Consider the following 12846-nt stretch of genomic DNA (forward strand, 5'->3'; position numbering starts at 1 on the left):
TTTTTAATTATTTTGAAATACTTAGATAATGCTTCGTATGTAAATGTTATATAAACGAAACTTATTATTTATTTATTTATCCAAAAATTTGAATCATTAATGCGATTTTATTACGTGTTATTTTAATTCTTTTTGCTCACGCAAAATAAATACTTTTATTTTCTCTCGCTCTTTTATCTGATCTTATTTTCAATTTCTCGGATCATCGCTCGCGGGTCGCAAGCCTTCGAATTTCATATCGAAATTTCTGGTTACAATAATTTAAAAGCACGGAGTTAGACGCGTGGAAAGTGTAATATCGATAATACACACTCTACTAATTAATGCGCACTGACAGATGTTTAATTAATGAAACGTGTGAAAACGAGGGCTTTGGAGGGAGGTATACATATTGCATCAAATTACATTCAATTACATCGGATTTGTAATGCTTCGCAAATATGGTTAATCAATTAGCGATACAAATAGCAGGGTAGCGATAATGAAGGAAATAGCTAATGACGAAGCGGCGGCGAAATGCTCGATAAACAATGAAATGAAGATACGCGGTTCAGTTGATGAAATTTGATGAATGGCGACGAAACCATATTTGTATGTATGTCTAACAGAAACTAGTTTATCGATTCTCTCTAATCTATTATACATTTATCTTTTCTTTATGTTTAGAAGCTCACCGAGCTCTGGAGCTCCTCGAGGATTACCATGCCAAGCTGACGAGACCGCAAGACAAGCAGCTGCGATTAGCCATCGAGCGCGTTATACGGATCTTCAAGAGCAGACTCTTCCAAGCGCTGCTAGGTAAGTCATTTTGTTTGCTGCACTTAAATTTTCTTACGCTCGAAATAATAAGCATCGTGAGCGCATCTTTATAGTCATATCGGTCGAAGATCGATTCTCGAACAGCAGTTATCAATCGATTAGATCAAACAACAATTATCAAAGTACACGAATATGATTTAGTGATTAAATAACCACGCGAATCGAGATAGTCGAAAATTTCCTGTTATCTTATGATGATCGACGATGAAAGTCGAGTGGTGCGGATCATATGCATCACTTTATCAGAATTTTACAAAGAGATTCGTAATCTGAATAGTTTTGTGTTTGAATTATTACGATCGTTACGGCGATGATAACGCCGATTGTTTTTCATCGTTTATCAGTTGATTTATTGCTAATTATTCCCCGATTTCCCTTTTAACATAAATTGCAGACTAAAATCGTTTTAACATAGCTAATATTTTTTATTAATTTTATTCAGATATATACATATATGTATCTGAAAGGAAAATATGTATGTTGTGTTACGAGATGTCATCAGTTACGTTTGTTGTAGCAAAAAGTGAAAACTCGACTTCATCTAAATAATTAAAATCATTTATCTACTTTTCAATCATGTTATGATTAACATCTATAAGTAAATAGCAATTCTTACAGAGTTCGTGCTCTTACAGAGTTTGCTTTTTATGGACATTCAATCATTGCATAATTCTTATTTACAACGCATTTAAAAAAAAAATACTTCTTTTCCTCTTTGAGGATCTTTCGTTTCTGAAACTTCTGCAGAAAAGCGATGCGAAAAACGTCAAAACCGATTTAATTGAATTGGATTTAATTGGAAACGGCGCATCGTTGAATTGAAAAGCTTGGAATCGTTTTGCGAAATACCGACACGCTTAAAAGTTCTTTCTCACGAGGGGGAAGAGAAAGGGACTACGGTCTCGGCCCATCATTATTTATTAGAACTAGCGCGCGTCGCTCTTCGAAGATTTCTCGCGCCATTGTTGCGCGGGATAAAACGTCACTATAGCGCCGGCGATTTATTCCTCTCGATTCTTCTTGCAGCCAATATATTTCTCTTTCTCTGCCTTCACTGTGTCATCCCGCGTTCTCGAAAAATCTCGAAAAATCTGATTCGGCCAAACTAACTTTCATAGCTAACAGCTAGCTTTTGTCCGCGTTTGGAAACGATGTCGATGATAGCCGTGTTGTCGCTCGATAATTCACTCGCGTGTCAAATCGATTCGCACGCCTGCCAAAATCCATCCCTTCCATTTTCGTCGCGTCCGTCACATGTGGCGCGTCGACTATTTTGTTCTGAGCTTCCGGCCGCCCGGCGGCTTCCGCATCGGAGATTAGTCGCCATGCATCTGGGAACTATGCGAACGCCAACGCATTCATTTGCGTTACCAACGTCGCGGCTGGCGTGTTACCAGTCGATATAAGCCGGATATACCCTGTCCGCGACTTGTGTTCTATCAGCTTTTGATACAATGGCGTCAAGATTATATATACCTACTATCCTACCGCGGGGCTGTCAAGTGACGGATGCGACATGACTATAAGTTGCCGGCCGCACGCGGCGAAATTAGACGGAAGATTAACGTTCATCTGGTTCTGTTCAACTGTTATAATATGTCATACCGCGATCTCCGGACGTTGTTTCCCACTCGACTAGCCAAACATAATTAAATTGAGAGCTTCTCAACGCGCTTTATTTAGCAAAAGTCATTCAAAGTGTTTTCCTTACCGAGTGCCGTTGTCTTCTAAATAAATTCACTTTTTCCGAAAGATTATTTTTTACATCAAACTTTATTTGCGTTTTTTTTTTTAATTGAAATTAATAATATTTGAAAGTCAAATTAGCTTTGAGAAAATTTAAAGTAAATGTTCGACAAAGAGATTTTTTATTATTTTTAGTCAACTTGTTTTTTTGCTATAGTCTTTTTTTTATAAACGTTTTTAATATGTGTATATAAATAGGTATAATATAAAACGTTAGCGCAAAAATAGGATATCCGTTTGATTCATAACATGTTGTGTGGAAAAAATAAGTTTTGTAAGCGCAACTGAGCTTCGCGCATGTTTTTATTCTCGTCATACGCGTTTTCTATATTCCAGGGTATCATTGCAGACGAATTTCGAGCAGAATACGTGATGATTTTTGAATTTTCGTGGGGAAGAAAATCGACTCGAGTATTGCCAGTCGCGATTTCGAAGAATGTTTGAGTTATCTCCCCTCTCTCTCTCTCTCATCCCTCCCTCCCTCCCTCTTTTTCTCTTCCCCGCCCCTCCCTCTCCCTTTCTCTCGCTATATCCAGAGGAGTTTGCAAGCCTGGAAAAGTTTTTTGGCGCGGCTTGGGGTGCGAATGGCTGCCGATGGGTGAAGTGCACTTGGTGTGCATTCGGGGGGCACTCGAGCCATCTCCTCGTAGCGAATACGGACACTCGCGAATTTAAACTCGACCGGAAATCTCTCGAGCGCCGCTCGAGCGAATTGATCAAAGGAAACGCGACTTGAGCGCGAAATTCCGCATGGACGTGCGAAGAGTCGTGTCGATTTTATTCCAACGAAAAGGTAGCTTTCAGGAAATGGTCGCTGTGCTTTTTATATTGAAAATGGATTTACTAAAAGTAACTTATTAAAATAAGAGACGTTGTGCGATTTAAAGCGTACATTTTGCTTAGGCTTGTGCCATGCAGTTTTCTAAAATTGTATTTGAAATCTCTACTTAGTTACAATCCTCAAAAAGCTTTTTGATTAAGTTTTTTTGAAGGGAATCTATAAAAACAATAAAATTATTAAGGAAATATATAAAAACAGCGAAAAAAGAGACGTTTGGTGATTGTCCTTTGCCGACGAATTGTTTGGATGCAATTAAAAATCGCCCGTATCTTCCGACAAAATTAAATTACAAGTGCAGCGACTGCAGCTGCACCATCGTTATTGCCAGATACGATTAAAACGGCTTAGCGATCGCCTCGATTTAACGAGATAACATTTATTCAATCGCGTTACTTCGTTTACTTTGATTTGCCGCAGGCAGCATGTAATCGTGGTGCAAATAGTAGCGGGCACAATCTTTTCTTTAAGTGGATAACGATATTCAACTGTTGGCCCGCGGCGAATCAATCCGGTGAATCGGTTATTTTGAACGCCGTGAATGACAAATATTACAAAGAAAATAGAATTGCGAAAAACTGCAAAATAAGATAAAAAAATTTTTATTTCCTCGATTCTTTATTTCCGTCGAGTCGCGTGGAAAATTGCGAGATGTATATCCGCGGAATTGTTACACACGCCATCGGATACTCTCTGTCAATTTGAGTGACGTCGAGCTGCAAGCTCCCGAAACTAATTTCGAGTTTCGTAGCGCGTTGTAACTTCGTTATGTACTTGACGCTGCCTTTATGACGTATAATCCCGTGGCTACCGGCCGCGAAACTCGAAACGGATGCGATGCGTACAGTACCATTGATGGACAACTTCGTCTGTCACGCTTCCAACCTTAATCGAAAAAGGACTTTTGCTCTCGCACTTCTTTATTCGTGCTTTGTTCTGTCATTTGCCGTTTGTTTACCGGCAAATCGGAATCAAGTTGAGAGTTTTCTAAAATTAACCGGGACCCCATTTGAGATCGAGGAAAGGAAAACGGTTTTCGATCTTCTCTTTTCCTCATTCGCGTTTTTCTTTTCTATATAAATTTCGAATTCATGGGAATTACAATTTACGATTTTATGCAGTTACAATTCGAATCTCATGTTCTTAGATATATCTTTCGATACAGTGTTGAAATCTCTACTTGTGATTTTAATTCAGCATCGGGGCTTTTTCGCGAGTTATTTCGCGGTAAATTTGAAATGCATTGGAAACGATGGCTATTGCAAAATGCTGTGAGCGAGCGATGGCTTGAGCGGTTGAGATAACCGAAATTTGTCAACTTGCTGTGCTTTGTGTCGTTATGTCCGGCGCATCCGCGTGGTTTGCATTATATATATAATATATGGTACTTGGACTCACGCGCGTGAATCGCGACTCTGCGTTTTGTGCGCGTTTATCGCAATACGCGAAGTGCTGTGCAAGTGCGCGACGCAACGTACAAAGCGTGTCCAACGGGTAACACGCGCGTGTATACGGAACCGACACGGGCTGCACGATATTCATCCGTGCATCCCGCGAGCGCTTAATCGCCATTCCGATGATGCAGAATGTGAATGTGCGTGATACTGTCTGCGGATGACGAACGAATCGGCGGCGCGTTGAATTGTCTCTCGTCGCTCTCCCAAAACGTAAAATCTTTGGTGAAAAATAGAACGCGACAAATCTGTAAAGCTGCTAATCTTTTGCATATTTTCTAAACGTATATAAATATCCTCCAAAACGCGTTACGTTAACGTAGGATATACTGCTCGCAAGTCGCACGACTTTTTTAATTTGCTTCTCATCCCTCGTGTAATTCAATTATCATTTTTGCCACGTGCATCTACTTCTTCGTTTTTCTTTCTGAATAATTCCATTTTTGTCATGTAATTTAATTTTAGATACATACTTATTGAAAGTCATACTATTGTTTCTTCGACGATCGATTGACAGGGAATAGGGAAGTTCTGCAGTTTACACCACGAGAAACACGGTGGCAGGAGAAGTGAGATCGAGAGGTGTCTCGGAGTTGCTCTTTGGAAGCGCGCGGAAAGTCCAAGGGAATCGCGTTAAAGTTATTTCTATTCATGGAGAACCGGGAGGACCGGGAGTATAAGAGCATCAGCATGATATTTCTAATTCATTGAGTGGTTCGCCGACCGCTAAGAGCGACGGCGACGAGCTCTGTTTTCTTTTCTGAATAAGATGATACCAAGATGACTTGGTTTCTTTTAAACTTTCGAGCGGCGAACGTTAACGAATATTATATTCGCGGTCGAATGCGCAATTTCCTTTTCTCTCTCATGCTGTTACGGTCTGCTCTGTATTCCGCGTTTTACCCAAGTAAATCCCCAGTTTTCTTAGACACAAGATATAGAACGTTCTATTACTTGAGGAAACGTTGGCGTGTATTCTACCGAGATATTTCGCTATTAGCGTGAAAACTAAAGACATCGTTATTGCTTTAATTTTCTCGCTGAGAGGGCGATATGCGTCGGCGGAATGACGTCCGCGAATAACTTTTTGCTTTAAAATATAATAACGTCAAAATTTAATATTATTTTAATAGGTTTTACACCCGTATATCTCATTATTTCATGCGATACACGCAAATTGAGACAACATTTATCAATATGTATAAATGCATCGTTATCAAGGAGGTTGTTTTAAAAGTATTATTTTAATGCGATATTACAAATGTAATAATTAATGTGATAGTACGATAATCTGATTATTCTTTAAATCACTAAATATCTGGAAAATCGGTTTTATATATTTTAAGATCTGACAATAATCCAAAAAAATTGCAACTTTATCTGGATAAACGAGACCTGTTAGATATCAGAAGCATTTATTGTAACACAGCAAGAGAACGATTAGACGAATAAACGTACAAATTTTTAAAAGTACGTACCTTACTCAACTTTTATTGTTTAACTAAGTTTGTTTTTTGATTTTTTAAGTGCGCACTCTAACAAATCTATTAATGCTGAAAAGTCAACACAAAAATCAACACAAAAATTAAACGACGATATAAGGTCAAGAATAAAATAACAAATAAATCAATTAAAATAATTAACGAAGTAAAATTAAAGAATAACAAACTAAAAATTAAAATTAGAAGGAGTGATTATATAATAGGTTTATACACTTTGCATAAAATTGAAATGTACCTATCTCAAAGTCCACCTTTTACTTATTACTTGTTAATTTCATTATCGAGAGTCTTATAACGAGGCAACGAGCTATTCACAAAGTAGTAGATATTTTGTTTAATTTGTTCATTTAATACGGAAATAAAATGACATCAGAGAATATGAGTTTTGTAAGTTACAGTCGCGTTTCGAGAAATTGAGCATTCGGTTTATTTTACATCAAATATTTCGGGACGATGCGATGTCAGAAACAAGTCAATTGACACGAGGTCTTGGCGTTGCGGCATATGTTGTGTGTACACGCACTATGTCGCCGTCGCCGTCGCCGTCGCCGCGCTTTCATTCGTACGACGATGCTCGAATAGATAGCATCGTGTGCCATCGTATTATCTCTTGAAACGCGATTGTTCCCTATTATGACTATATTACAATTCGCAAATGTCAGTGCAGACTATTAATTATGTAGCTAACGCGATTAACGACTCGTACGTGTATATCGAGACGACAGTATCAAAGCAAATATCTCATGCGATTCATTTGTTTGAAGCAGCAGATTAGTAATAGGAATTATCAGTCGCCGTTTCGTTGCGAATTTGGCAGGCTATAATTATCGCTTTAACGATGCTCGAATTCTAAATATATTTCGTGTCGCGCTTTCAATTTCTCGCGCCAATTTAAATATAATTTGCCTACCATTTTCGGATCAGGATTGCGTGATAATGCACAAATTGCTGGATCATATATGATTGAAATAACGTTAAAGCGTGATATATCGACCGTTTCTTAATAATATTTCGTATATTCGCAGAATTTATGCATTTAAAACGCATTAAGCTTGCACTAAATTTCGATTGTATATGTTTCTCGCGACAGTTTATTACTTTTTAATTAACCATTAATGATTTGACGTTGTTCATGGCATTATATCGTACGGTACCGAACAAAATTCTCATGAACAGAATACGAGATTGGCAATTTTGAAGTATATGAGCCAAATATCTGTGGGGATGTAGCCAGTCCAGTTCAGTCAGTTTTAGAAAGCAGCAAGCGTTTTGCATGATTTTATTTTTCTCGCATTATTCTTCAATATGTGTAAAAAATGAGCGATTAATGTCAAGTGTGTCGCATCAGTTATTCTCGACCATATTCTCCTAATTAATTTGCATGTAATTATATCGATGTTTTTACGAATGAATATGTTGTGCATTTGCAACGAGGAGGAGGTCTGGGAGGTATCGAATGTGCAGCGAAACAGCCGTGAAGTGAATAATTTATTATTTATTATTTTGTCTATTGTTTGCAGAATTAATCGTTCGTGATTATTTGATGTATGAAGCAATTATTTTTTGAAATATTAATTATTTTGGGCACTCCGCTGTAATTTAGACATATCTATTTGTATTTTACAATTTAACGTAGTTGGTATTACAACTCCGCTGCTACGCATCGTATCAATGAGTGATAAATTATGTTTTACTTTAATCTGAGGTAATGAATCTGTTAAAATTGTATTTATCACATATATGTACATAAACTGTATCCAGATTTATGATTGTACAGAGTTAATGATGTAACAATAATATAAATAAACATAATGTTTCAGATTTATTGCCTCAAAATGAATCGAAATAAATTAACATTAATAGATATTAAAAAAAAAAAAAAAAAAAAAATGTATTTATCTGTGTGTTACATATGTATGCATACGTGTATACATAGTTTATATATAGTGCAATCTTTTCACAGAGATTACACTCTCCATGTAGCAGATATAGGTATTACATACCAAAAAACTAAATCAACTGGACAATTAGAATCCATATTATTTGAGCTAGAAAAATTGATGCTAGATCGGTATGCGTGTAATTGTAATTATGAATCAGAACGCGTGAGTTTTATGCGACAGCATCGTCCAACTTTAATTGCTTGTAACTCGAAAATTATTACGACCTCGACATTTCCGTGTTTGAATTCTTAGCTTTAATTTATAATGGCTAGAACACGCTATTAAAACATTATTCGGTAGTTGCGAGATATCCTCTGTATTAAAATAATAGAATTTCGGCAAATGAAATATGTGTTTATCAATTTTCTCACGATGTGATATTAGAATATTCATTATCATATATGTATATTGTGCTGGAACAAAATCGAATATATGTCACAGTACAGATACCTACATTATGATAATTGTCGAAGGTTCTGATTAAAATATTTATTCCAGTGTTTTTTCTTGCGAATTTAAAAATCTCTCAGCATCGATAACAATGTAAAATATAAAAATCTATAGTAAATATTCTGTTGTATTATTATACTAAGGATTGAGAATGCGGCAACGTTCTTTAATTTACAATATTTTATTTTATCAAGGGGAAATTTAATGAGCGTTTAATTATTGAAACTGTTTCACGCCGTTATAACGTGTTAGAAAGTTGAATGGAAGTCTATACCAGTTGCGCAATTCTGTTTCTGATATATTCTGACTATAAAAAGGATTTGATTTCTTCTTGAAAAAAATAACGAAATAACAATATAAATAAATATACTAAATATTATAGACATTAGGTCATTTATTTCTTTTTGTTTCTATTTTACAGCACGATTGTGTCTTTGCATTCTGCGTATTATCCGCAGTGCAGACTTTGTTATATATACATGTATATATATATATATATATATATATATATATATATATATATAGTAAATTATATAGGGCCACATATGCGGCCCTAGCCTTACAATACGAACTTTTGTTTCTTGCCCGCGCCGCGACCCATTAATTATCATTGCGGAATCATCTTTATTGTTTCACGAGCGAGGCTTTATTTTAGACGCTGTAGTCGGGGGAAGTAATTGCACTCCTGCCGCAATGGTATGGATGCATTAATATGATCTTTCGAGTAAAACGTTTGGATTTCCATTTCGACGCTTTAAAATTCGCGATTTGTGTACATCTCTTCTTGGAAATGCATTATGGGTGCTTCACATGGATCTTAATGACCGAGTTGTCAATTCTTTTTTTTTTCGTTTTATACACGCTTATATGTTTTTAGCGCAATGGAAATTATATTCCTAGGGAGATTTCTGCTGAAACGGTTAAGTTTTTATGCGACAATTACGTTCAAATTTTTTTGCCTCTTTACTTCTATATCGTAATATCTATATCATTTGCCGGAAATACTACATATATTATTATCTTTTTTGCTTGTTAATGTTCGCAATTTTTCTCTCGAAAAAAATATGAAGTCTTTTCACGTTTTTTTTTTCGATATGCCTATTCTAGCACAATATGACGAATTTTTTTAATAGCAACGGAATTAGAACAGTGCAGAAAATACTTGTATCGTTATCTATTAGGCATTTTCATCATTTTTTGAAAAAATTATGCAGATTCCACTGGATAGCACGATGTCATCAGTAACGTTTTTGGAGATAGAGATGTTTTATTGATTACGTATACATACACACGTATAACTTCCGATGGCTTTTTTGATTAACATGTACATCGCGATATTTCGATATGCTCTGAAATACTGTGGTTTACCGGGAAAGTTACGAACTCGGCGTAATTTGCCATACATTACCGCATATTCATTCAACGGGGATAATAATGTTCAACGATACGACTATTTTCTTTTCGTATTTTTATTCGCAACATTTCCCATCGTGTCTCACTCCTCAAACCACGATCATCTCGCTACTCTGCCCGTACTATTATACCTCGTTGAATAAATTCGGTTAAATCAACTTGGTTTTCGTTCGTTCTCCTTGAAACGTTGTAACTGTAATTGGAGTTTTACTTCGCGAAAGTTAGAGAATAAGCAACCTAGTCTAGCGGTAAGTAAAGGAAAAAAGTTTGAGAATTTTCGAACCTCCTTTACATATTATAACTTTGTTATCGAAATTTGCGCGTAATGACAAGCCACATTCAAGCGCTCTAAATGGAGCATACCAGTTCGCCCGTTGAAACGTGCCCCCATCTCTAATGTCGCCGGAGTATTGCGGAACCGGAAACCCTTTCGTCCGGTGACAGGATCGTTAGCATTGAATACCTTTGCTGGTAGTAGTATTAGCACTGGTTCGCGCGTGGCTGTCCATTTGAGATTCAAGGCACAACCCGGTGCTGTTGTAAGATCGTTAACTGAATACCGCGATTGTTGCCGTTAGTTTCGCGCAGTTGCCTGCGGGATGCAGTTCAGCATTTTCGCGAAATTCGTGTCGATCCAACACGAGTAATTTCGAATCCGTATAAGATACATTTTTATCTTATTAATTCGCTAAGGTTGAATAATTTAATCCTAGATAGTTAAGTCATTTTTAATCCATTACCGTACGAATAAAACTTGTTCACAAAAGTGTTTTAATTAATGTAATTGCGTTTAATGCTCTTTAGATTTTAAAGTGAAAAGATAAGTTGCAAAATCTTCAAAATTAACTGATCGGATAAGGAAGTTTTACTCATTTTTATAAAATAGACAAGTATCTCGGATTTGTATAATTATCTTTCCATCTTTTGAATGAGGGATTAACTAAAAGCACATCCGTTTCTTTCATGCTTAATGTTTAAAATTATAATGTCTTTAGCCAATTCTCGACAAAATCTTGAACTTCGACATTTAGTAACCTTATACGTCGAGAGTAAAGTCATTCTGCGAGATAATCTTTCTACCTAAAATTAACGTGCTGACTCGAGTGAATGTCCTTTAATGTTTAACAAAGCAATTATATGATGGTATATATCTAATTATCTAGTCCTTTTTGATCGTTACAAACCCCGTGTCCCTCAAAAACTTCCACATTGCGACGTGCTATTTGTGCAAAATATTTTCAATGTGTAAAACAGAAACACACACACACACACACGCACACGAAAATTTGTTTCCGATGAAGATATATTAGCTTATGGCTGAGTCATGTTTTCCTTTGAAAATATTAATTGTGTATTAGTGAAAATGCATTGACGAACAAAAGTGACATAATGAACCGAATGCGCGGAAGGAAATTGAATATCGATATATATATTGCGTGATATTCATTTCAATTCTAATTCTATGAGAATAATCTTTTTTTCATACGCGTTGTTAATTGCGCAATAAAATGTAAGAAGCTTGAAAATTTAATTATTTACTGTATCCCACAGTTATGCTTGTTATAACTACAATATCAAAACGCGATTACAACCGTTGGAGTCTGTCAGAAGTAATTACGCCAGATTTAATTAACGTGGCAATAATTATTAACGCGAGCAAGAAGTGCATTTAATCGCTCGCCACGGGTGAAAAACGTTCCAACATTAATCACGATTCTCATTCGATTTTCATTCTTTATTGCGTTTTACCTACGTTACTTCATTAATTTTGCGTCTCAGTCGGGCTCGCGCGCGAATATATTAAATTCCACCGAATTAAGCTTCTCGCGAGAGCGCCGGTCGGCGAATCTAATCGTTCTCCGATTTAATCCGCAAATTCTTTCTCTTATATCCACTTCGTTATCCACATTCCTCCTTGATTTATTCGAATATTCGCGTATTGTTCCACAACTAAAGTCATCTCGTTACATTTCTATCTGCGCACGCATCAAACGCTCAAGCCTCAGCCTCCTCGACGTCGCGTCGGCTCTTTTGTTTCTCTCGCCTTGGACGCGGAATGCAGATTGCAGACTCCGTTCGACTCTCCGCAACATGCAAATGCGTTCTCCTACGTGAGAAGCCACTAAGTGATTTACTTGTTATTAATAATCTCCATTGAGCGCCAGAGTTTATGCCTCATTTGCGTAATGCAGGACGGCGTCCCGGGCGTCACACGCCACTCGCTATACAGCATCGGCCCGCGGGCGATTGTTAACAAGTTGTTGCAGACTCGAAAGGAACTTGTTATGCCTGTTAAGCGCCGAGATTAGTACGGAGATCATTTGTAAATGTCTTCCTATACTTTTGTGACTGGAATAACCTCTCTGGCCTGTATGAGTTTCGTCTTACGTTATTATTTTTCTTTTTAGCACTGCGCTCGCTGGACGATCAATCTTACTTCGCGAGAAAAATTAGGATTAAAGGATTAGAGAGAGAATTAGGAGAAAAGGATTTAGAAAGGGAGAAAAAAGAGAGATTAATATTTTTTGTAAAATTTGTATTCTGAAAGGGAGGTATTCTGGATGAAAGGAACGGCTTATTTTCATGATAAAAGTTTCTGTGCGGAACTTGTAGTTACCACTTGTGCATGGAATCTTCGGGAAGGCGCATTTTGAATCGCGTTATGTATTTTCTGAGTGAAA

General features: G+C 36.8%; 2 protein-coding genes across 3 annotated transcripts in view; one reads left to right on the top strand and one right to left on the bottom strand.

The window, feature by feature from the left end:
• LOC143900337 (uncharacterized) overlaps positions 1 to 12846 on the top strand; it is a 148349-nt gene that overhangs the window by 77769 nt on the left and 57734 nt on the right. The window contains exon 4 of the mRNA XM_077411564.1: positions 667 to 798. Coding sequence (XP_077267690.1) covers positions 667 to 798 — 132 coding nt within the window. The remainder of the gene's footprint in view (positions 1 to 666; positions 799 to 12846) is intronic.
• The window catches only part of LOC143900332 (facilitated trehalose transporter Tret1-like), a 37821-nt gene that overhangs the window by 22733 nt on the left and 2242 nt on the right, over positions 1 to 12846 (bottom strand). The window lies entirely within an intron of this gene.

Source organism: Temnothorax americanus, unplaced genomic scaffold (genome assembly GCF_048541705.1).
Source record: "Temnothorax americanus isolate GAGA-0224 unplaced genomic scaffold, ASM4854170v1 Scaffold3, whole genome shotgun sequence".
Lineage (NCBI taxonomy): Eukaryota > Metazoa > Arthropoda > Insecta > Hymenoptera > Formicidae > Temnothorax > Temnothorax americanus.